This window comes from Podarcis cretensis (assembly GCF_951804945.1).
Source record: "Podarcis cretensis genome assembly, chromosome: 2".
In the NCBI taxonomy this organism is placed as follows: Eukaryota; Metazoa; Chordata; class Lepidosauria; order Squamata; family Lacertidae; genus Podarcis; species Podarcis cretensis.
In genome coordinates this window covers 45,423,848-45,449,610 of record NC_137171.1, presented here as the reverse complement: position 1 = coordinate 45,449,610, position 25,763 = coordinate 45,423,848, and the positions used below count along the sequence as shown (strand labels likewise).

The 25,763-nt window shown below is 45.2% G+C and overlaps 1 protein-coding gene across 1 annotated transcript in view; it reads right to left on the bottom strand.

The window, feature by feature from the left end:
• Positions 1 to 17,465, bottom strand: part of GABRA6 (gamma-aminobutyric acid type A receptor subunit alpha6) — a 31,293-nt gene extending 13,828 nt beyond the window's left edge. Inside the window, exons 1-8 of the mRNA XM_079964854.1 lie at positions 17,309 to 17,465; positions 16,960 to 17,099; positions 16,356 to 16,423; positions 12,220 to 12,440; positions 12,031 to 12,113; positions 6,672 to 6,815; positions 5,767 to 5,919; positions 4,811 to 5,070 (exon numbers count right to left, since the gene is read on the bottom strand). Coding sequence (XP_079820980.1) covers positions 4,811 to 5,070; positions 5,767 to 5,919; positions 6,672 to 6,815; positions 12,031 to 12,113; positions 12,220 to 12,440; positions 16,356 to 16,423; positions 16,960 to 17,099; positions 17,309 to 17,346 — 1,107 coding nt within the window. The 5' untranslated portion in view covers positions 17,347 to 17,465. The remainder of the gene's footprint in view (positions 1 to 4,810; positions 5,071 to 5,766; positions 5,920 to 6,671; positions 6,816 to 12,030; positions 12,114 to 12,219; positions 12,441 to 16,355; positions 16,424 to 16,959; positions 17,100 to 17,308) is intronic.
• Between the last annotated feature and the right edge of the window lie 8,298 nt (positions 17,466 to 25,763).

Sequence of the window (25,763 nt, the reverse complement as noted above, 5' to 3'; positions counted from 1 at the left end):
TCCCTGCTATGGACCATCACCCTCCAACTCATGGAGGGTGAACGGAAATGCAATGGAACAGGTGGAGTAAAGGTGCTCATCCCCACTTCCATATCTATATGAAGAGGAACAAATGTCTGAGTAGGGTTTCTGTCCCTCTTGATCCCATCCTAAATCCAACATTGTTATATCACACATAGGGATGGGGGAGAGATTTGATTCAGTTTGCATTTAAAGGAGAATCTAGAAAGTTCACAAACCAAAACACAACCATCTTTCAAAATCTGCACTTTAGCAATGCAGTTCTTCAGACAAGTAATATATACAAAAAAGCACATGCTAGGATCCACAACAGTGAAAATAACACACAAGCATGCATTATATTCCCCACCTTGCAACCAACTCCAAAACATGTGCATAGAAAAACAGCATGCCAAAGAGCAATATTTAGCCTAACTTTTTTACTAACATTTTTCCAAATGCAGGTGAGGGAGATTTTGGTGGGGAAGCATTCAAACATGCAGGAAAGTCACAGTCCAGGGAAAAGCCTTATCACTGGAATGTGCTGATTGCAGAAATCAGTGAAAAAACCTGGCCCCTGAGTGTGGTACACTGACCAGAGTTCGGCTTCCTTTGCTTTTTGTGTTCTTTAAAAATTGCCATTTAACAAGCAGCAAAAGGTAAAGGGACCTCTGACCATTTGGTCCAGTCGTGACTGACTCTGGGGTTGCGGCGCTCATCTCGCTTTATTGGCCAAGGGAGCTGGCATATAGCTTCCGGGTCATGTGGCCAGCATGACTAAGCCGCTTCTGGCGAACCAGAGCAGCGCACGGAAATGCCTTTTACCTTCCCGCTGGAGCAGTACCTATTTATCTACTTGTACTTTGACGTGCTTTCAAACTACTAGGTTGGCAGGAGCAGGGACCGAGCAACAGGAGCTCACCCTGTCATGGGAATTCGAACCAGCGACCTTCTGATCGGCAAGCCCTAGGCTCTGTAGTTTAACCCACGTGTCCCTCCTTGACAAGCAGAGACTCAGGTAAAGCTTTTCTTCCCACCTCAACATTGTGATGCAGTGAGTGGTGGAGGAAATGTCCCCTGCTTCTGTTTTTCTGCATCCGTAAAGACAAAGAATGTTTTGTCCATAAAAGAGATGAACACAAGGTGCAGTCTAAACCCACCTCCCTTCTCCACCGCAAGCAGATATGACTAAACAATAATATCAGCGTTAGTAAAACCTACACAGCTTGATCATCAAACACATGGCTGACCTCCTACACTTCAGCAGCCTATACAGTGAATAACTGGCATGCAGGACTACCAGCAGGAGTAGAAATGAAGAGGGAAAGCAACTGGGGTAGGGAGTAGGATATATATCCTCAGCACTATCCCATTCCAAGTATAATGACTCCTCTTGGACGGAATTCATTTCTGTAGTCACGCTCCAACCCACTAGCAGTAGCTCTTAAAACACCCAAGCCTGTGTTATCCAAAGAGCAGCACCTTATTTTGGGGTGTTCTAATATCTGAAGGGGGATGCGGGTGGTGCTGTAGGTTAAACCACAGAGCCTAGGACTTGCTGATCAGAAGGTTGGCAGTTCGAATCCCTGCACCGGGATAAGCTCCTGTTACTCAGTCCCTGCTCCTGCCAACCTAGCAGTTCGAAAGCACATCAAAGTGCAAGTAGATAAATAGGAACCGCTCCGGTGGGAAGGTAAATGGCATTTCCACGCGCTGCTCTGGTTCGCCAGAAGCGGCTTAGTCATGCTGGCCACATGACCCGGAAGCTGTACGCCGGCTCCCTCAGCCAATAAAGCGAGATGAGTGCCACAACTCCAGAGTCAGTCACGATTGGACTTAATGATCAGGGGTCCCTTTCCCTTTTTAATATCTGAAGTTGTGGAGGGTTTCCCCCATTCTTCACTTATCCTGTCTGTATGCATCTGGCTATTATCAATTCAATATAATTGATTTATGCTGTCAACTCCATAATGTGGTCAAAGCATTGACGACTTTTTTTTTCTTTCAGGGTTCCTGTACTTTGAACAGCTGTACAACTAGTAAATGTTCAGCAACAGAACCTTTAATGACAGGGTAAACTTCAGCTCCTCAGTTGCTTGCCTGCCATGCAGGCGTTAATGGAACAGGAGGTACAAGTTTATTAAAGAGCATTTCTCCCTTTCCTGGTAGAGCTCCTGTACCTTAGGCACCTGCATAAAATTCAACAGATGTTTTTCAGGGCATGGAACAGTAGCAGTGTGGAAAAGTGTATCCATTAAGCATCTGCCCATCCAACGTAAAATTGTTTAAAGGTCCGGAAATGCTTCCAGGAAAAATATACCAATCATAGCATAGAATAGCATCATAAACCGATATGGAGTTCAGTATGTGGTAAAACAGCCCTTATGTTTACTTCACCACAGCAACCCACTTTAAAGGAAGTTACCCAAGGAAATAAATAAGGGGGGAACCTGTAACAGGTTAGGTATGCCATCTTCCAGCTTCCTGAGGCCCTATCTAATATCAACACAGAAAGCAGCCATACTAAGCCAGGCCACTGACACAAGTGACAACTGAAGCCACAATCAACTGAAGATGCTGTAGTAAGGCATGGAAATGTGCCGTGACACAGAAAGCACTTGCATCAGCAGGAATGATTGACAGGCAGTGGCATAGCAAGGTCAGCTGGTACCAGGTGCAGAAAATTTCTTGTCACCCCCACCCCACATTGAAGTCTAGTTGGACTCCCAAGAGACTGTGATCTAAAGATAAAGGTAAAGGGACCCCTGACCATTAGGTCCAGTCATGGCCGATTCTGGGGTTGCGGCACTCATCTCGCTTTATTGGCCAAGGGAGCAGGCGTACAGGTTCTGGGTCATGTGGCCAGCATGACTAAGCTGCTTCTGGTAAACCAGAGCAGCACACGGAAACGCCATTTACTTTCCCGCTGGAGCGGTACCTATTTATCTACTTGCACTTTGATGTGCTTTTGAACTGCTAGGTTGGCAGGAGCAGGGACCAAGCAATGGGAGCTCACCCCGGCACGGGGATTCGAACCGCCAACCTTCTGATCAGCAAGTCCTAGGCTCTGTGGTTTAACCCACAGCGCCACCCACATCCCTTTTATACTGCGATCTACTCACAGTATAAAAAGTCTAGCTGTGATCTACCCATTGTCATTGCAGGAGTTGTTCAGGGTTGGCCAAAGTTGTTGAGCTTTTTTTGGGGGGGGTACAGGGTTGGGTCCTGAGTTGAGGGAGCTTCTGCTTCTCTTCTTCCCTCCACCCGCTGCTTGTTTGTTTGCCCGCCTGCCTCCTGCATGCCTCCTCTGATGACACCCGGGCCAGTCCGCCCTCACCACCCCCACCTTGCTCCTCCCCTGTTTACAGGTAACATCAGATGGTGTCACCTCAATGATAGGTGGGTTTGGCTTGCAAGAAATGACTTCATGGGCCATTTGGAAGGACTACCTGCACTCAGTGTTGTGAAGAGTGGTAAACAAATGGAATAAATAAGAAATGAATGAATGAATGAATGAATGAGCTGTTCCCATATCCCTGATCTAGCGCATTGTTGTCTGTAGGACTTTCCCAGCCCTATTGAAAGATGCCAGAGATTAGACAAAGGACTTTCTGCTTAGCTAGCATATATTTTACCATTGTGCTATTGTCCTTTCCATCTGTGTGGCAAGAATTTCTCAGGCCACCACTGTAGGGCTGGGAACCTGTGGCCCTCCAGGTATTTTTCAACTCAGGGTCCCATCAGTTCTAGGCTAAGTTCACCATCCCTACACTGCGGGCTCCCTGTTCAGTGAAGTTGACTGCAGGCTTCCTCACTCTTCTTCCTGTACCAGATCCGTGTGGAGGAAACAGGGCAGCGGAGATGGCTCTGTCCCTGTGACTTTGCATAGAGGTTCAGGAGCTAAATTTTCCTTGACACAGAAAGAAGTGATGGGGAAAGCTTCACCTGCTTAATTTCTCTGTGCTGGGTTGCAGATGAAAATGTGCAGGGGTGGGCAAAAAAAAGGTAGGAATCCCAGTGAGGAGACAGGAAAGGAAGTTAAGAAGTATATTGGGGCCATCTAGGGAATCTCTGAACCATGAGGCATTGAGGAATCAAAGAGAGGAGTGGGAATTTGCCCAGAAGGGTCTCTCTCACTGCTGCATCTGCCAAGCAGTTCTTAAATTGCATTTCTATCATGATGGAAACACAAGATGTTTGAAATTACCAGCGCAGCAGCTTTTCCTTCTATGAAGTAAAGCCCTTTAATATCTCATGTGAGTTGGGCACTGCGAGATTCCAGCCATTCCATAACTTTTGCTGGGCTGCATCCAAGACAGCCAAGCGTATGGGAAGATGCCAAGTTTCTGTAAAGTCTAATCCCCCCTTTCTCTCTCCCCCCCCCCACCGCAATGACCCACTTAAAGAATGCCAGTTACAAACTGATCCAAGAATATATGGCGTGTGCACATCCCCTTGAAGGGTATACTGCATTGCTTTCCATGCCAGTGACACAGAAAGCGCTGGAGAAATATGCCTGGCAATATTTCCTGCCGTGCAAACTGGATAGGCTGAAAATTAATATTCTGATAAAATGGATATGGAATACAGTCATATATATAAATACACACACACAAAAAAAAAAATCCCTGCGCTTTCACTTTTAAAAGTTTGGGGAAACAACTTACTCAGCTCCTGCATTGATGATGCGATTTGATTATGCAATCTCTCCCAGACTAAGATCACTTTAATATTGTTCAATTGTTTGGCATTCACTACTTTGGCTGTCTCTTCCTATACGATGCTTATTATCAGAAATGTGAGCAATTACCGAGACTATCTCGTCCTCCACCGGTACGGTAGCTGCTGAGAGCGCGGCTGCTAGTGCGGCTGCCCTGGCTGCCTTCTTCATTGCTCTCTGAGTCTGAAGATTGGTAAAGTAGTTGACAGCTGCAAACTCGATAAGTGCAGAGAAGACAAAGGCAAAGCACACAGCAATGAACCAATCCATGGCAGTAGCATAAGACACCTTGGGCAAAGAGTGGCGGGCGCTGATGCTCAACGTAGTCATTGTGAGGACAGTGGTGATCCCTGCAAAATAAGGGTGACAAGGAAGCTGTTAGGCCTCTGTATGTATCCTTTTTCAGGCTTTCAAGCTCTGCACACACCAACTTCTCTTTGTGTAACTGCCATGTACCCAATAAACAGATTTACAGCCTGAGCTAGAAGCCACAGCAAGTACTATTCATTTCCACTGGCAGGAGCAGAGAAGCGTTCAGTGGCACTCAATTCCTAGAGCCGCAGAGCTACAGGCTTGCAGTGAGATCCTATGGAAGTTCATTAGAAACCATCTCCCCAGCAAGAGTTCAGTTAGATCCATGACTACACAGAAGATTCAGTGGCACTTACCCGAGGTAAATCCTCAACACATAGTTTTCCTCTGTCACATTCTTTAATTAAAAACAATGCTAATCTCTATCGCAGTACAATACCCTGAACGAACGAAGCAACAGCAAATGAAGGTCATGAGAAGAAAGCATGAATACCAGCCACAGTTCTTGCTGGGACAGCTTCTTTGTTGATCCAAAACACAACTTGGGACAGGATTACAGTCATAATGCAGGGGATGTATGTCTGAATGAGATAGTAGCCTATTTTCCTTTGCAGATGAAAATAGAGTACCTGAAGTGAATACTCGCCTATGAGAAACACACAAAGCAATGAAAAATGGTGGATAAATGGAATGATGCAGAGTGGTTTCGGGCAGAGATGATAATACCAGCATACCAAAAACTGTCCTAGCTGGAACAGACTCCTTATTAATCCAGAAAGACACCTGAGAGAGGATGACTGTCATGATGCAGGGAGTATATATCTGAATCATGAAGTAGCCCATCTTCCTTTGTAAGTGGAAATAAACAGTCATTATTACGTATTCACCTGTTAGGAAACAAGTATATCAGCATTATCTTTGTCCATGTATTAGAGAATCTTGGAATGTCTTAAATAAACACATAGGGAGGGCTGTGTGTATTCATCATTAAAAAATAGTAATTCTGTTATCAGGAAAAGCTGCATTTGCAAACATATTCTACCCTTTTGCATTTCCCCCATATTTTTCAATGAATTCTGGTTTTACTTTATATTAGGGAGGCCTTTTCCACGTCCCTTTGAAATGCTAGGCTTCTCAGATTTCAACAGACATTGTCCACAAATTTCCAGGCATAACTTCACAACCACGTGGACTAAACAATTTTTTTTGGGGGGGGGTAATGAAAGAGAGCACAGGAAGCTGAATTTTACACCCAAGACAACATCTTGTATTTCCCAAGTGTTCCTGCTGTATATAAACCTTGCAAATAAAATGGTATTTTAGCTAGTTTTGCCTAGGAAGCTTTGAGGCAAAGTGTGAATTCATTGTCCCATAACACACCCACTTCCTTGCCTTTGCACCTCAGCCTATAACCGCCTTCTGCATGGCAGAAAAGAGATGTGGCCTGGAACTGGGAGGAGCAATCAGAACTCCCAGCAATAGATTCATTATCATTTACTCTCCAAAGGACTAGCAGTTGGAGCAAGCGTGCCATTGGACACATAGACAAGTCACACTGTGAGCGTGTAAAAAGTACCATGTTGAAAATCTCAGTGGTCATATTCTAATGTTGGCACTCTGCATGCAGATGTGATCTTACCTGTATTGGATTTTATCGTTTCACTAGAGACTGTTTGCCCTATAAGATCATACTGGAGAAGACTGGAAGATTCTTGTGGAATTTCCACCGAATACAATGGTCCTTTTTTCCAGGTGTAAATAATCTCACTTTTAGGATAGGCATCTGAGTCAGGCAGGGAGAGAGAAAGAGAGAGAGGAGGGGGGTTGTCATGTGCTAATTATACTTAACTCCTAGTGCAAAAATAAGCAGCAAATCTCTTCTTTGGTAGACGCTGCTGCTGAAGCACACAGTGTGGTGTGATCTATGTTCTATGCACTGTTCCCGTTGCTGTTATTGAACCATCACATGCTCTAGTTCAGAATGGCCAGAGAATACTGTACTTTGGCTTCTGCAGACTCCCTGTTTGGGCTAGAGGGTCTGAGTATTGAAAATGCAAGGAGAGGTATTTCAAACTCTCCTGGTTAAAGAGACTCAGGGATTTGCTCCAGGCTTATCTCACAGTCTAGATTTAAGGGGGAAATGGACACCCCCATATTTCATTTGCTGAAGGAAAAGCCAACAAGGCAAACGTTTTCTGCTTCTCCAGCACGACTCTTTAGTTTCCGTGCAAATTTCACACTTGTGGACAGGAGGTCCTAAAAGCTGGGAAATGCAAAGGGTACAATGCAGGCCCTGGCACAATGCAGCCACTGGCGGAGGAAGAGGAGTGCGGGGGGAGTGCACCGCCCCTGGCAGCACGATCCCCAGGGTGCCATCAGGGCTGCTCCCCCACCCGCACTGGGCACCCTGCCCCCGCAGGTGGTGCGTCACACTCCTGAGACGTGCGCCAGCCATGCCCCCGCCTCCTCTCTGCCCCCGGTGCCAGAGCATGAAGCTCTGCCACTGAATGCAGCTCTCCAAGCCTCTCTGTCTGGCTCCTGGCACTCTGCCCAGGCCACACACCTCACTGACCCTGTTTTGCACCCTGAGTGTTTTTGCCAGGCTGAAATCTGCGCATGAACTCAGTTAATGCCTCTTGTTTGCCTGGATGGGGGATGCATGAGGGTATGTGAGTGGGTGTAGAAACTAGCCTATTCTACAAAGGTAAAATTTACATTAATTGTTCTGCCCACTTCTGCCGCTGGCTTCACTGCCGTTGGCAGCTTGCCCAGAATGCAGTACGTAGTCCTCAGGCTGAAAAAGGTTCCCCTTCCTGGCACAGCATAAAATTTAAACGCACACCAGATTAGCACAGCAGCCAGTCACAACAGCATTATTATTCCCCCATCACGGTTTTATTTATTTATAATATTTCTCTTACCCGCTCTTCATTACCAGAGCAATCCCATTACCATCACATTGACATTAAAATCACGTACACGTTTAAACAACAACAGGCAGGAAAATATCCAAATTAGCACGCAACCAGCAATGTAAAATAGCAACGCAAAAAAGGCATTCAGCTGATGCCAAAAACTCAGCAGAATCAGCACCAACCACTTATGGGAAGGGAGGGAAGTCTAGAAATGGTTTGGCGAGTTTCCTTCGTAGATCTTAACTCATAGGCAGGTCTATAGAATGAAGACTCTCTGTCTTCAGTCAGTGCAAGCAGCTTGAACTTTGCTCAGCAGCATGTGAAAAACATCCATGGAGCTCTTTCAAGACTGGTGCAATATGTTCATGGTGGCAATCCTAGCCATGGCTGTTCCAAAGTAACTTCAAAGGCAGCCTGACATATTACATTAATCCAGTCCTGAGGTTACCAGCACATGGATCATTCTGGCCAGACTATCCAGGAAAAGCCACAGTTGCCTTACCAGCCAATGCCAGCAAAATGTGTTTCTCTCCATAGAGACCACTTGTGCCTCCAATGACAGTGATGGCTCTCAGAGCATCCCCCAGAATATGTGTCTGTTCCTTCAGAGGAAGTGCAGCTCTGTGCAAAACAGGTAACTTGCCCAGTTTCTGGGCCTGGGAACCAGCCACCAGCCAAGTCTCCATTTTATTGGGAACCTGTCTCAATGTTGGTGTCCATTTCAGCCTATGGGCAATCAATTTTATTCTCAAGGTACCTCAGAAACTTGTCACAGCAGCTTTCTAAGGGTTCTATTAACAGGAATCAATCTTTTAAAATTCCCCTATGGTGGAGTATTTTAATTTCAACGTCAGCTGGCAGGGGGTTTTGTTTTGTTTTTTAATATTATTATTATTATTATTATTATTTCTTTTGTTACAATTGCTAATACAAAATTGAAAGAAAGAAAAATTCCCATACCACTCAGAACAATTCTGCCACATGGCTATCTGAGGATGCAACAGAGATCCTTCTTTGCCACCTTCACCACCATGTGGTAGGAAAAATCGTGTGCTCTAGCAAACTTTGTGTCATCTTCCTGCTGAGATTTACTCTACTTGCATTCCAGCCTTGTCCAAATTGCTTCATTTTCCCAAGCCGCCTTGAAAATAAGGGAGAAGATGGGGCTCCGTGCCACTAGAGAGGGTGCATAGGAGCGGTCACATTGATTACCTGCTTCACCACACCGTTCCACAGCAACAATAGGGCTCAATAAGATCACCACCTCTGTCACAAAATCCCTAAGAGTATTCAGGAATCCATCAAATTCCATTAGTCTCTGGGAGTGGACCATCTTCATGTGTCCCCAATCCCTGCAGTGGAAACTGATGCCATCAGACCAAACCTCACCAAGGAATGGTCTGACCATGACAGTGGATTAACTTTCCTGTGCACCATTTAGACATGACTGTTGTTAAGTGGAAAACAGATACAGTGGAACCTTGGTTCTCAAACTTTATCTGTTCCAGGAGTCCATTCGACTCCTGAAACTGTTCGAAAACCAAGGTGCGGCTTCTGATTGGCTGCAGGAGCTTCCTGCACTCAAGCAGAAGCCACGTCAGATGTTCAGGTTCTGAAAAACATTCGAAAACCGGCACACTTACTTCCAGATTTTCAGCCTTCGGGAGCTAAAATGTATGAGTACCAAGGCGTTTGACAACCAAAGTAAGAATGTAAAGAAAAAGAAACTACAAGCCCCCTGCTCCAGACTATCCTCTTTAAGTTCTGGCGCAAATACCAAATCAACGGCATGCACTGCAGCATGCTCCTTGGCGGCTGTGGTAGTTGGGGTGGGCGAGGCACCAGCAGCACCCCTATTTTGCCTCCCGGGCCCACACTAGATGCAATCCCTTGAATTCTACACAGGAGTGGAACGGTCTGGTGAGTGAGACAGAATCCTTATGGACCACAGGGACATCCTCCTTGCCCTGCTGTTTACCAAAGTACTCAGGTAGATAAAACTGCACCAGGCCAATTCCACCCAATTCCACCCAACTAGTCCACCCAGGTCTTGGTAATACACATCAGCTTAGCTCCCTCTTCTATGACCAAATTGTGAGTGACAGATATTTTCTTAAAGACCAACTTGGCATTAAGTAACCATACCAGAGTGGCTGAAAGAACAACCTAGGTCTTGGTGGATGGAGAAAAGACTCAAAAAGGGCACAGCTATCAACCATCTCACTCCCCCTGCTCCTCACTTTTGTTGTATATGGTCACTGTGCTTATCTTCCATATATTTATTCTTTACACAGAACTGTCACCATTTGTACCTCTTGCATTTCATGGCCACCTGGCCCCAGTGTGTTAGTTCCGAATGAAATTGGTTGAACAGAGGTCCCATTGAAATTGATTTCAATGGGACCAACTTAGCAACTAACTAAGCACTGATCCAAGCCTATGTTTTATATATTTTTCTCTATAGGGTGGGTGGTGGATGAATGGACAGCTGTCTGCCAATTGAGACCAACATTTTATGCATTTGATAAGATGAGTTCTAGTCCACAATAGCTTACTCCATAATAAATCTATTAGTCTATAAAGTGCCAAAAGACACTGTCGTTTTTGTTGCAGCAGGCTAATGCCATCCCTGTGTTCTAATTTTCAAAGTAGATGAAACTTCAGGAAGTATTATACTGCAATTCCAACAAGACACATCCACCTCCCTCAGTAAATCATTAATTGTAACTATTCCTATCATGCATGATAACTAAGCAATAGTGATGATATCCAGGTTTATGCAGAAACCACTGAAGCATCTCTCCAACCCAAAAATGTTGCCCGTACATTTTAACCTGTGGCTGAAAGAAAGGAAGCCATGGTATCCTTCACAGAGCATCTTGAAGCCTCATTCATCATGTCTTTAGGTACTCTCCCTCCTTCCACACCAGCCCTTGAGAACTTCCATATTCCTACTAGACTAGGCAACAAATATCACTTCCCTTGCCAAAGAACTGAAGAGGGAGATGTGAAACTAAGAATTAAATTCAGGAAAGATCCTTTATTTTTCCATCAACTTGGGCAAAGCACTCTGAAGCGAGACTCAAGGCAAACTTGTTTTCACATCCTAAATCAAATTCCATGAGACAGCTTTTCTAAACTTGAGATCTGAAACATGGCATCTTTCATCCCCAGCTTCCAATTACAAGGCTTCACACAAGCTTTGGTAGGTAAGTTCAGTGCACAATGGCCAAGTTTCTCTTCCACTGTTAACTCGTCCTTGTGCAGCAGACTCCTAGGCAAATAGTTTGGCTGGAAAAGAATAAAGGGATGAGTGTGTGCCCATTTTCTCCCTTGGCACCGATTTAGTACAGGGTGTGAAATCTTTGACTCCCCAGATGCTGCTGGACTACAACTCCATTTTCCCTTACCATTGGCCATGCTGGCTGGGGCTGATGGGAGTTGAACAACAACATAGGTTCTACGCCTAAGAGTCCTTATCTTAAAGCCTACCGACCCAAGCAGGTATCATTCTTGAGGATAGCCAAGTTTTACCAAGTGATTTTCTCTAAAAGGTTTACAGCAATGACTAAAATTGCCCTCCTGGTTGTAATTTAAGATTGGAATAAGCATTTCATTCTTCTCAGCCCCTTAAATATAAAATGCTTCTTAAAGAAATAAATAAGGAAAGTGGCCATGGGGATCAGTGTCAGTTCTGATGCACCCCAGACTTACAACCACAGACACTGAAAACTTATGACTATTTATTATTATTATTATTATTATTATTATTATTATTATTATTATTATTACCGCACCAATCATTACAAGTTACTACCAAGGCCATGTTCAGCTGAGGTAGCAAAGCACAGTCCAGGAACTCTGTAAGAAAGCATTGCTTTGAGCAGCCGACCTGGTTGCCTAGCCTAGAAGATCCTACTGCAGCAAATTATTTCATTAAGGGCCCATTTTTAAGAAACATACTAGCATTATAAGAGATTGTGCTAAAGACCCTATTTCAAGAAACAGTATATCAAGAGGCAGTATATTATGTTGCCTAAGACTTTGCTTCTACTGAAAGATAGGAACTATTTGCATACTTACAGCTCCCAAACTTCAGGGGACAAGCATGTCCATCCATAGGGAAGTTTACCAGACGCATAGGACAGTCAGCATTAATGGTAAGTCTACAAAGGAGAGCAGAATTGAGCTGAGTTAAATCACCAGCAGATGGGGGGGGGGGTGGAAATACATGTCAGAACAAAAGTACATGCCATTAGAGTGCCTACTTACCTCATGGTATAGAGGATGGTGCCGTTCTGCATTATCCTGAAAAGTTTGTTTGGAGTTGTCATATTATGAGCAATGGACTTCTTCCCGTTTCTAAAAAAGGTGTCTGGTGTCCATATTTTACTGACCATTAAATTGTTCAATCTCAGAATTTCAGTGGGCCCACCAAATTTCAACCTATCATCAATCCACATTTGCCGAAAGAAAACATCCATGGTATATTCCTATTGAGAAAACAAGTGAGCTGAAAATCAGGACCCAGCCTCTCTAGTAACAATATATGGTTACTTAGTGGGAAGGCTTACATGCACATGTTAACCACACTCCATTCACTACTTAATCACTTTAATCCTATTATCCTTAAGTAATTCCTTAAAAAGGAGCCAGCCTATGAAAGGAAAACATATCCTATTTCATGATAAATTGCCCCAAATTAATCAGTGAATAATGGATAGTTTGCTATCACAAAAACAGATATCTTGATATGTATTCATAAAACAGAATGTAATTCCTGAAACTAACGCCTTATAACAGATATGTGGTATTGATTGAGGATGACATTTCTTTTTATTTTTTAGCAGAGGTTTGGATTTAACTGGGTTGTGGTTGGGTAAAAGCTTTCATGGAGTGAGAGCCAAGGGAGTGGGTGGGAAGAGATTTAGTGGATTTTTATAGATTTGTTTTTGAACAAATGTATAAGAAGAGGAAGAGATTCAGGAGGTTTGAAGTATAAGCAAGACAGTCAACACTGTCTGGCCCAAGGCATTTGCTACAAATGGTGCCCCTCTGCTTGCTGTGCTATTCAAACATCAGTTCCTGCCTTCTTCTGTCCCCTCTCTTCACACTGATAGTACTTCCTGAACCAGGTCCCTTCCCCCTGCAGGCAGCTGTAGGATCAAGAGTTCCATGTTCACTGTAGATGAGTAGTGGGAAATCTCTAACAAGGGGGTCTAACCCAGCCCACCAAGCTTCCCCATCCAACCCCCAACCCAAACACACCAGACACCTATAGAAATCCAATATAATGAAGAACTTGGAAGGGAGATTGGAGCCTTCAGGACAGAACACTGTGTTTTATTATTCTGGTAACAGTGCAACTTATAACCTAACTTTTGTCCTCTTGGAAACACCAGGGCTGTTGGATCATAAAGATTTTGCCTTCAAAACCCCAGTTCACATAAATAAGAATCCTAGTTTTTGGCTGCTTCTCATTCAAATTCAGGAATGCCAGAGCAAGTTGCCAGCAGGCACTGACGTACTCACTAGCTGATTTCAGACACAACACTCAAGTATGATTTAACCTAACGTGAACAAGCCTTGGGCTCACCAACTCCATTCTCCTCTGGTACAGCCACAGTTTAGTCTAACGTCCAAACCTGGGCAAACTCTGTTTAGTCTTAACTATGGTTTACTGAAAGCCAACTTTAAACCATGGTTTCTGATCCTGGTTTATTTCTTTAAACTATAATTAACAGTAACCACAGTTTGAAATTTGGAAATTATGCTAATTGCCATTAACTGGAAGCAAAAGTGATAGCTCCAGATATCCTCTTCAAAGCCACACCAGAAGAGGTGAGAGGAGCAGCCAAGCCCAAAGGTTGTTCGCATGACGCTTAACCAAGTTTAGCATTAGGTCTGAATACACCACTCCATGTTCCCTGTGAACATCAGACTGCACTTCTAAGTAAATAAACTGGTTATAGAAAGCTTCACTTCTGTTTTTCCCCCATAACATATCCCTGCTCATCAAAAGCCTCACCAACTTTTATGGCATTATACGGTATATTGTTTTTATTTTTTAACAATCATTTATGCCACCCATATTTGTGAGATTGTACCTCGTATTTCACTTCTCTTCTCAGCGCATTGCGATGCATTTTGTAAGAACTTTAAAAAATCCTTGGTAGGTAGAATGGACAGACAAAACCCAGGATTGAGGTTGGAAGCACCTTATTTTACCAACCAGCCTTTCGCCTATACAGTGGTACCTCAGGTTACATACACTTCAGGTTACATACGCTTCAGGTTACAGGCTCCACTAACCCAGAAATAGTGCTTCAGGTTAAGAACTTTGCTTCAGGATGAGAACAGAAATTGTGCTCCGGCGGCGCGGCAGCAACAGGAGGCCCCATTAGCTAAAGTGGTGCTTCAGGTTAAGAACAGTTTCAGGTTAAGAACGGACCTCCGGAACGAATTAAGTACTTAACCCGAGGTACCACTGTATACTCAACAATAAGTCTCAATGATGCTAGGGGGAACCACAAGCACGATTGCAGCCTTTGGATCATTGATTGTTCAGACATAATAAAGAACATTCTAAGAAGATTCTAGATGCATACACACTACTGAGTTGGTAGCACAAAAATGTAGCGCTCCCCCCCCCCCAATTTGGAATAGTTCTTGCTTGTCTTGAACATGCTGCTTTCAATTTAGATCCTAGATCCTGCCATCCAAGGTTGGGTGTGGTTACTTAATACATGTTTGAAAATCATTGATTAAGTTGTCCATGTATTTTCCTCCCTGCACATGCCCCGGGTGAATGAAGAAGAAAGTAGGGATTGCAGTCTTGGTATACACGCACCCACAATGCCATTGGGAAGGTGTGTATGTGAGGTTCCATTGCCAGGAACCACCTATATCTGTTTTCAAATGGATACACTGTTGGTAATGCAGAATCACTCTGCAACGAGCTTCCATTTTTGGAACAAATAATGCTTCTCAGGGGCAAAAAAAAATATGCAGCAGATCTAGACTGTGTGTGGACTACTGTTTTTAAACCGACACCATTCTTAAACCGAGGCACGCTTTCCCTAATGAGGCCTCCTGCCACCGGTGCCCTTCCACCATTCGGATTCCGTTCTTAAAAGGTAAAGGTAAAGGTACCCCTGCCCGTACGGGCCAGTCTTGACAGACTCTGGAGTTGTGCGCCCATCTCACTTAAGAGGCCAGGGGCCAGCGCTGTCCGGAGACACTTCCGGGTCACGTGGCCAGCGTGACATCGCTGCTCTGGCGAGCCAGAGCCGCACATGGAAACACCGTTTACCTTCCCGCCAGTAAGCGGTCCCTATTTATCTACTTGCACCCGGAGGTGCTTTCGAACTGCTAGGTTGGCAGGCGCTGGGACCGAGCAGCGGGAGCGCACCCCGCCGCAGGGATTCGAACCGCCGACCTTTCGATCGGCAAGTCCTAGGCGCTGAGGCTTTAACCCACAGCGCCACCTGCGTCCCATATTCTTAGACCGAGGTAAAGTTCACAAACGGGGACACTGCTTTCGGTTTTGTGGAGTTCATAATCCGAATCGTTCATTAACAGGGCTGTTCTTAAACTGAGGTACCACTGTACATGCAAAAAGCAAGCACAAGGTCTCCATTGATTCTAGAATAAAATGTCATGTGTGCATAGCCAGACTCCAGAATGTCAGGGACCCTAATAATACTAGGAGGAAGCTTACAGCATCTATCAAGGGCAAGCACACAACATACTGATGAGCCCACCCCAGGTTCCATAAATGAGTGCCTGTTGCCATCTGCTCTTTCACCGAGCAAAAGGAGCACTCCCTGCCTGACGTGCATTTGGCGAAGTTTACTTCCCCTGCTCCGAGCTCTGCTGTGTATAATTCTCCGCATTGTGGTGCAAGCGGCCGCAATCTTCTTATAGCTCTGATGCCCTCTTAACCAACAAACCCTGCTTTCCACCCAGGAAGGCCAGAGAGCAGTGGGGGGAGTGAACCCAGACATTTGCATTATGATCTAAATATTTGATTTGCAAGTGTGCTTGAACACACGCGCACACAGCTCTCCTCCCCTCGAAAAAAAAAAAGATGCATGCTAAAACTGCCTCGCCTGGCCCATCGCAGTCGTGCAAAACCGTTTCTCTGTGCAGCCCCAACGGGAAATGCACGGCCGGGTCCCTGCAAGGCAGAGATTGTCAAGAAGATTAAAGCGAGTAATCTGCTCTAATGACAGTCCACTCAGATGCCACCGTAATGAATCCTAGAAAACAGGGGCAGAGCAAGCTCCCTTGCAGCCGAAGGGCTTGAGAGGCAGAGAGGGAGAAGGGGGGGGGGGCGATCTCCTTTGACACTAAGGCTCCTCTCACAGCTAAGGGGGGGGGTGAGTTGCTGGTGGGGGGTGTCTTACCATTTCCACATCTGACACAGGACCAAAGCTGGTCACGTAGATGTCTGTCTTGACTTCCGTCACGGCTCCTGGGAAGCGGTTCCAGGGGGCGAAAGTTTGCGTGCGCACCGTCGAGGGGAGGAAGGAGAGAGTTCAGTGAGATGGGTGGCATTCATTCTTAGGGTGCTTCCCCCTCCCCCTCCACCAAGGGAGGAAACAACTTATTTGCACGTAGTTAGCAAAAAATAGGGTTTGTTTGGCTTCCCCAGATGCCCAAACAGGACTTTCTTAGAAGGGGTGTCTTGGCGATGCGATCCTGGGAGGGAGGTGGACGGGGTTGGTCTTGCCTCAGTGAAATCTCCCCCCAAGACGCCCCCACCCCACAACGGCCCTAAGGTAAGGAGCAAGCCGGGTTTTCCCCCCGCTTGTAGCGCGACCCCAGCGGCGCATACTCGGAAATCCAAGTCCCACAACCCAAACGCCGCGGTGTCGGATGGGGCTCCCTTGAAGGGACGTGTAGGGTCGTAGCCCGCCTTGCAGGCAACTGTGGCTCGCAGGCTGCGGCTCAGCGGGAGAGGTCAAACGCCGTGGGGAAAGAGGGAAGGTGCACAAAACAAGTAAGGACCTGGGCTGCCCCTGCCGCCGAACCCGGGTCGCAGCCGGTTGTCGTAGCCGTCCAGGAGCTTGTCGAGGATTCGGGAGATGTTCTCCGAGTAGAGGTCGCCCTCGTCGGCGGCGGGGTCGTCCGCCAGCACCTTGTGGAGGCTGCAGGGGCAAGCACAGAGCCCCGCCGTCACCCACAGGCTCCCTTCTTGCCCCAAACCAACTCCCACCACCACCCCTACGCTCCCTCCAAAAAAGTTGCTTCACTTTGGATCAACAGCAAAGCAGCCCTCCCGGCCATTTGCTGTCCCAAGGTGTAGAAGAGCAAGGCTGGCCCCAACTTCTTCTGCGCCCAAGTTTGCTTTACTTACCACGCAATGAAGCAAATCCAAGGAAGCCACCAAGCCATGCCTGCGTTCTGCCCAGGACCTGGATGCCAACCTGGTCAACTGTAGCAAATCTGAGTAGGACCCATCTTCCTTCTTCAGTTTTGTCCTCCCACTCGGCGTTTTCCTTACTACCAGTAGTATACCCGTAGACCTAATGCTCTAGAGGAGTGTGGATGGGCAGATGGACATGGGCTGGTTCCCCCCCCCTCCTCTCCCTGCCAGCCCCGCCTTCCAGGGGCTCCTCTTCGCCCTGTGTGTGTGTGTGTGTGTGTGTGTGTGTGGTCGGTCCCTGATATTCCCCCACCGTTCAGGCTCATCTGAGTGCTTCAGTTGTGGAATTACAGTATGAAGGGACGGTGCCCGGTCGGAGAGCAGTGACAATAATCGAATAAGGCATTAGGGGAGATTAAAAGGAAGAAATCCACTGCTAGTTTTGGCATGGAATTAGCAGGGACCTGTTAGGAAATCTGGAAAAGCACTGGCATCTTGCTGATAGAGATTATGTTGGAAATGGCCTCAGCTTTTATTATTTTTATGGTTCACAGAGATATTATTATGCAGCCTGCACATCATTAGAACCCTCCTGCCCCACCTTTTTTTTTTTTGGGGGGGGGGGGGGTTCCTGTAAAATTCATTTGACCAGTTTGCTCTTTTCTGCCCTTTATGACCAGGCCTTGAACGCCTCAACTAAATTTGTTAACATTTCCCTCAATAGTGCAGGCATGCTCTCAAACACATATGCATCGATTTTTGAAAGGAAGAAAGAAAAATCTCATCTCTTCTGCCTGACCTCCACCTGGGCCTAACATCATGTCATCCTGTTCTCTGTTGCCAATGCTGCTTTGTCGTGACTTGCAATTTGGTGTGTTAAAAGGTAAGAATCACTGCCAGCTCAATCCATAACCCAGTGAAACTGAAGTGAGGCGATTTTTAAGCTGAAGGGAGCAAATCATTTGGAATCCAAGCACTTCAATTAAACCGGACTGTGAAAAAAAGGTTATTGTCCATTATATTTCTGGAAAGAATCAGTTGGTTAACTGGTGGCAACAAAGGTCATAAATTAATTACTACTTGGACGTTGATATTACACTCACTTGGGATATTGCCAAGTTGGAAAAGGTTCAGAAAAGGGCAACTAAAATGACCAAGGGGCTTGAGAAAAGGTTGCAGTGTTCAGGATTTTTTAGGAAAAGCAAGTAAGAGGTGACACGATAGAGTTTATAAAATTATGCATGGAATGGTACCAAATAAACACAATTGCTTTAAATAAATAAATACTTTTTAAAAACACCAAGCACTTAATTCCCTATGAACATATAAGATCCCAATGTCTTTCATACTTTAGCACCCTAATGTACCTGGTTGTGCATCCAACCAAGTGTGGAGTAGTGATCAAACTATGGGGCTGGAACTGAGGAGCTCCAGGTTCAAATCCTAACTCAGCCATAAAGCTCACTGGATGATGTTGGGCCAGTCACTGTCTCCCAAGCTCATCTACTTCTCAAAGCTGTTGTGAAGGAGGGAAACCATGTACCCTACGTTGAGCTTCTTATGAAAGGCACAATATGAGGGGTTTTTTTAAAAAAAAACACATGGACCTAGTACCCTATGAGAAGGCGATGGAAGAGTTTAAGACTGCCATCACCACACAATGTCTAGTTATTTTTAGGACCCACCATCATCAACAACAGATGGTGATGCTTTCAGCTTGGGATGCCTCTCCCATACATATCCCTGTATATGCGGGCCAGTACAACTTGTGACACCAAGCAGTGAACCCGGGGACTGACTCCATGTCCACATGTGCCAGCTGCCTAAGACTGGAAAAACAGGTAGTTGGACAAGTGCCTGACATTCCACAGACCTGGACTCCACAGCCTCTCACAGTCATTCTGTTTACACAATGACCACTCCCCACATCAAACGGGGGGTGCCTTTTGCGTGGTTGTACACAGCCCCCCCCCCCGGCTCCTGGTAGTTTGGGGTGGGTTCATCCTCCCCAGGCTGGATACCTGGAGGTCTCCACCTACCTCAGCCAATTTCCCAATCCCGCCAGGGAAGGCGTTGCCAGGGGATCAGCCAGGTAAGGGAAGGGACCACCCTGCCCACACAACAGAAGGTGAATCTTACCTGCAAAGCGTCAATTGGCTCCAGAGCTTCTCCCACCCTGACTTCCCTCAGTTAAGTCTTCTTTTGCAGGTTAACTTATTTTCCACAGGTACTCGGGTGCTGCTACATCAGGGTCGCTGTTGAAGGGCTGGAAAGGAATTTTCCTGCATTGGCAGGTTTTGCCTTTCCCGTAGCAAAATGTCACAACTTTGGCAGTTTCAGGCCTTGGGCGGAATCCTTTAGTCTACCTTCCTAAAGGGGGGGGCATGAAGCAGTGACCCATGCTGAGAGGTTGTCATTGTTCTCCCCTGCGATGGCAGCAAAACAGGGGGCAGGCTCACTGCTTGAACATATGTTCTCCAGAGCCAGCCCAATCCCCACACATTCTGGATAACCCTGATGTCTCCCAGATCCCTGGCTGGGGGACTGGGAAGGATAAACACCCAGTGCCTGAGCCAAGGTCTCCCTACATCTGAAACTTAATAAAGTTGTGGCCAATTTTAATCCCATAGCACATTGTCTTGAGTCATTATTCCGCTCAGGGGTCGCCTGGGGTTGGGGGGACTCCTCCTGTCCACACAATAGAACCTCAGTGAAGCATCCAACCAAAGGAAACACCTTTCCACAACCACAAATCAATATAGATGCTAGATTAGAAAACAAACAAAAAGAGATTCGAAATATTGAAATGCATGTAGCACAAAAATGTGCTCTTACAGTCACACAGAAGTGGGGAAATGTTTTAAAAAAACAAACACAGATGGATACATACAGAGAGTTTAGTTGCACCCAAGAATGGTTTGTTATGTTGCAACTTATATGTTGTTTTGAAATGTTTAAACTGTGTTGAAAATTATATTTCTTTCTGATCTGACTGGGTTTTAGTTCAGTGCACTGTTATACTATTTTGTACAATTCAGCCTCTGACCGCTTCGTTGCTGTCATTGTCGTCCAAAGTTTTTTGTGTGACAGTTAGCTTTGACTGTCGTTCCTTCAGGGACACAACAGTTTCCCTTCCTTTCTTTAATGTAACACTACTGTTATTCACCCTGAGCCATAGGGATAGAGCAAACTATATAAATCTACTAGTCTTGAAGGGATGGAACTTCAGGATTCCTCTTTCAACAATATTGCAAGCTCTTGCTAAAGCCAATTAAAAAGGCAGAGCATGTGCCTTTTGGGCCCACTGTCAGCCAGACAATTGGATCTGTGTGTATGTTTATAGCAATATTCCAAAACGTCAAAGCAATCTCATTTTTCATTATCTTTCTAAGGCTTTGAATCTGTTTCTATCCTCAAGTCCATAAGCAAATATGCTGATGGAACTATTGACAGATGGCGATCCATGTTTTTTTGTGTCTGTGAAGATTCATTTGTTACTAAGAGCATGCTCGTAGCTCAACTTTGGACTTGCTGGGATTCTTCTTCACATGTCTTCATGCTAAAAAAACAACAACTCCAAATCCACAGAAACTAAATAGCTGGAGATCAGGAAGGTGAGCAGAAGAGGGGCATGTTTTTCTCCCCTCCTGAATGGAGGTAATGCCATCAGTGTGTCTTGGCAATTTTAAGAGAGAACAATATCCAGGCAGTCTTGGAACTGGGACGGAAAGAGAGACAGAGACCTGACTTGTTGTCTGTGAGTCACCAACACCATGGTGATGGGACACTTCCTGGAAATCTGATGGAATGCAGTGAGCATTCTCTCTCCTCCTCAGCCTGTATATATGTGTAGATAAAATTTGTATCACAGAATGCCACCAGTCTCTAGTAATCTTCAGTCGAAGGAAGCCAAATCCAAGGTGAATGCTGGGATCACCTGGGTACACAACAATTTTTTGACAGTTAACAGATGGTCAAGTACAACTACGTAACAACACAAAGTGATCATAGATTCCAGAGCAACCACTTTTGAGATTGTAGACCCTCCTTCTTTTAATACAGCCGATCCTTCTTCCTTATAATTGATACTTTATTTGTACCCAGTCTAGTTAGTCTTCAAAACTGCATATATCCAATTAATGTCACTATTTTGGTGTGGTTACTTAAACATTTTCATTATTATTAAAAATTAGAACATCTCTTTCATCCTAACAGTTTTAGACTGAAAGTTTAGACTCTTATCAAGCTATTTAGATGTTACAACATGTGATTTGGTGCTGCCATTGCACCTTCTATGCAAAGATAATAAAATAGCCTTTCCCTATAAAATGTAAAAAGCCCAGCACAGCTCACAGTGTTCTATCACAATTCTGGAAGATTTCAAGATGGCCCAGGAAGTGGACATGAATTAAGATATCAGACTATAGTTTGTAATTGTGGAGCTGATGCACTTGCATACATATATTTTACTGGGGAACAGGTAACACACCTCTTCATGCACAGCTTGCTTCCCAAGAAATCAATAATACACACAATTGACTGCACCTTGATCAGTATTATTTGACTTAATAGTTCAAGCTCCATAACTGTTGTTTACGCAGCTCTGCAGCTTGATGTGCACTCAGGCAACTACAATGTTGGTAGAATTTGGTTTCTACAGTATGGGAACAAAGTACTTGAATCTTGAATCAAAGCAAGTGAAATGGGGAGCCTAGTCTACTTTTCTCAGACACCAAGGATGAAACAGGCCTCCGTGTCCAGGCACTTAACAGATCAGAATGTATTGGCTGTCAATTTAATTTGGTCACAACTTTATTGAAAAACCCTCACCAGTATCTTTTGTGATTGTGTTAGGTTGAGACAACTAGTTTTAGGCGACAAGGCTTCCCAGACCGTCTACCTTTATACGTTTTATTATAAATCTGAGCATCTTTGACATATCCCTGAGAAAAAACAAGGAGTCAACTCTGTGGACAGAAAAAGGATGCTGCTCAAACACAAAGAACCATGCAACTGGTGGATGAGACTCCTTGTGGAGCTTGCCCCCTCGCTAAGAGTGCAGAAGCAGGGCTTTTACACCTCAGGTGCCAAAATGCCTCAAGCTACTCCTACCTCTTGTTGTCCTGCATCCTGTAAAGGTAAAGGTAAAGGGACCCCTGACCATTAGGTCCAGTCGTGACCGACTCTGGGGTAGCAGCGCTCATCTCACTTTATTGGCTGAGGGAGCCGGCGTACAGCTTCTGGGTCACGTGGGCAGCATGACTAAGCCGCTTCTGGCAAACCAGAGCAGTGCATGGAAATGTCGTTTACCTTCCCGCCGGAGTGGTACCTATTTATCTACTTACACTTTGACGTGCTTTTGAACTGTTAGGTTGGCAGGAGCAGGGACCAAGCAACAGGAGCTCACCCCGTCACGGGGATTCGAACCACCGACCTTCTGATTGGCAAGTCCTAGGCTCTGTGGTTCCACAGCGCCACCCGCGTCCCTTCCTGCATCCTGTAGGTACCCCATTTGTTCAACAATAGAACACGTGCCATTTTGTTTCCTTTATCAAAGACCACATAGCTGATTATGGCATCATAGCTCCAGCATGGCAACCAAGTAATGGGCCCTGCTGTATTGTTGCTTTTCCCGTGATAACTAATTCTGCCCTCCAGCCATAACTATTGGACTTGTAATGCACTTTCTTTATTCTAGGCCTAGCAGGCATTTTCCAGCCAATGAGTTTACGGTGCAGTCCTATGTATATTGACTTGGGGTGTTTATGAGGGGTGGAGGAGAAATTTAGTTCTATTTGCACTTAAACATGAGCTTACTTCACACTTCCTGAAACAAGATGCAAAGTGAAACATAGCTGGCCTTTAACATTTGCATTTCTTCAAATTCTGCAGTGCGGTTTCCAACCAAGTAATGTATACAAAAATGTAACTTGGGCAAAATGTGCATAGAAAGACCTGCATTGGTGAAGGAAACATACAAAAATCCACTGTATTAGAGGAAATTGATTGACAAAACATGTACGTTAGGCAAAATTGCATTAAAATTCACCCAAAGATGTTGATTTTCATGAGGACTTTTAAGGGGGGAAATGCAAACTGATGTGAAAATGTGGAGAACTGATCTTCAGATTGAAAAAAGTAAGAAACTGAGAGAAACTGAAATTGACAGATTCATCCATTCCTGGTTGTGACATATTGAAAACTATATCGCTTTTAAGGTGTAAATTGTTTGTACTTGTTTTTATTTGTTTGGTATGGATTTGAATATGCTGCAGAAATACAGTTCAGATCAGAGTAGCCTATTTAAAATTTAGTTTATTTAAACAATTAAGCTTAATTCCTCCCTCCCCGTGGAACAGGATGTGTTAACTGAATGTTGTTATGATACATTTCTTTCCTGAATAAATCAATACAGTAGTAGCCAGACGGTGTTTGATTTCAGGAATTAAAAGTAATGGTTTCATGAATTATGAATATATTTACACATAATAGTAAATTATGTTCAAATTTACTGTGCATTTGAATTTTAGGAAGTGACTAACTTGTTTAATTAGCATGCTATTGAGGGATTTTAGCATTAAAATGCAAATGTGACAAGTCTTGAGAATGTGGGGCAGTGGTTCTCCAGAAATTGGTCTACAGCTCCCATCATCCTGAGCACAAAAGCACTCTCCCCTCTTGCCTCCTGCCTCCTGCTATGAAGGTAGAACACAGCCACTGATAACCTCTACCTAAATTTATCCTTTACTTTTGAAACCTCCCTCAATTCAGGACCAGTCCAGACTTCTGGGGGCTCTTGCACACAAAGGATAATTGGTCACTTCTTCCCTCCCTGTGCTGGTCCTGGGGGCTAACCAAGAGGCGAGGTCCGAGTCCAGTCTGAGGTCGATGGTGCGGTATGGAGTCTGCCTGTCAAAGCTGTAGTTGGGTCCAAGGCAAGGAGTCGGGTGGGGTCAGGAACTCTGGCAGAAGAGCAGGACAGGGTGCAGGCAGGCACAGGCTAACAACAACATTGCTCCTGCAACCTGGGACTGGGGCTGACTGGCTTTTATCTGCCCTGAGGCATAGGGTGGCCCCGGTCCAGTGGTGACTCGCCTCTCCTGGCCTGGAGGCGAGCACTTCTCCTGCAGGAACTTAGTTCCCTCCGCCTCTCTGCCCTGAGCCTCTGTAGCTCAGGAGAGGCTGGAGGGTTACCAAACCCAGAAGCAACCTCCTCTTCCCCTGATGGGGCTGAGAGTGGAGCACCTGCAAGCAATGGGTCCTCCATCATCTCAGGAGCCAGAGCAGACTCAGTTGGTGCCTGCACCTGAGGATCCAGAACAGGTGAGGACCCTTCAGGCTCAGGCCCCAGCCCTGGCTCAGCTGGTTCTGGAGGTGGGGACTCCTGCACAGGCTGGGATTCCTCAGGTTCAATCTCTGAGTCCGAATCCCAGGCCATCACACTCCCTTTCTTCCTGAAATCACACCTTCCCTTTTGGTCCAACCCTTTTAAACTAAAACCAAGATTGGCCAATTGACCTCTATTGTCAAATAAAAACAGTACAAGCTATTTCACTAGTTGCCTTTTAATTCTTTTGTGTGAACAGGATGACTAAGAAATATAACGTAACATGTAGACCTGTACCCACAAACCCAGTGTGTACTCCTTACTCCACACTTACAAGTGTGACGTAGTGATTAGAGTGCTACAGTAGGACTTGGGTTCGAGTCCCATTACAGCCATGAAGCTGACTGGGTGACCTTGGGCCCGGCACTGTCTCGCAGCCTAATCTACCTCACAGGGTTGTTGGGACGATAACATTGGACGGAAGAAGGAACCATGCATGCTACCTTGAGCTCCTTGGAGTAAAAGTGGGATATAAATGTGATAATAAGTGAACAGATAAAATCTGAGATGTATAACTAAAAGTTGTAACTTAATCCTCAACCCTGTAGAAATTTACCAGTAAGTAAGTCGCTTTGAACATATTGGGGACTGCTTCAGAGTAGGCACGTATGTAAGGAATAGACTGTGAGATGAACAATTAATGTGTCTGTGCAGCCTTTGGTGTTTTCAGGAAGGAGTTTCAGACCAGAGACTAGAATCTCTGTGCTGGAAGAACAGAAAGTGTGTGAGTCCAGCACCATACAAACTGGCTGCTGACAAATCACTGGCAAAAACACCTTAAGAGAAACCTGTTCTACCACATTTGCCCTCCCTACAGGGGCAACTGTGGAAAGACCAGAACATGCAATATTATTCCCTCTAGAATCATCAGCACCCTCAACAAGAAGGGCCAGAGAGTGTGGGGGTGCATAACAACCAATTAATCATTTGTTATTTGCATGTGACAAATTTCAATAATTCCAGTGGAATAGTGCAACACACTTACGGTGACAAAAAGCTCATGCAGAAAAGACACCATCTGCAGCACACACCTAGAAATCTGCAGCATGCACCTTCATT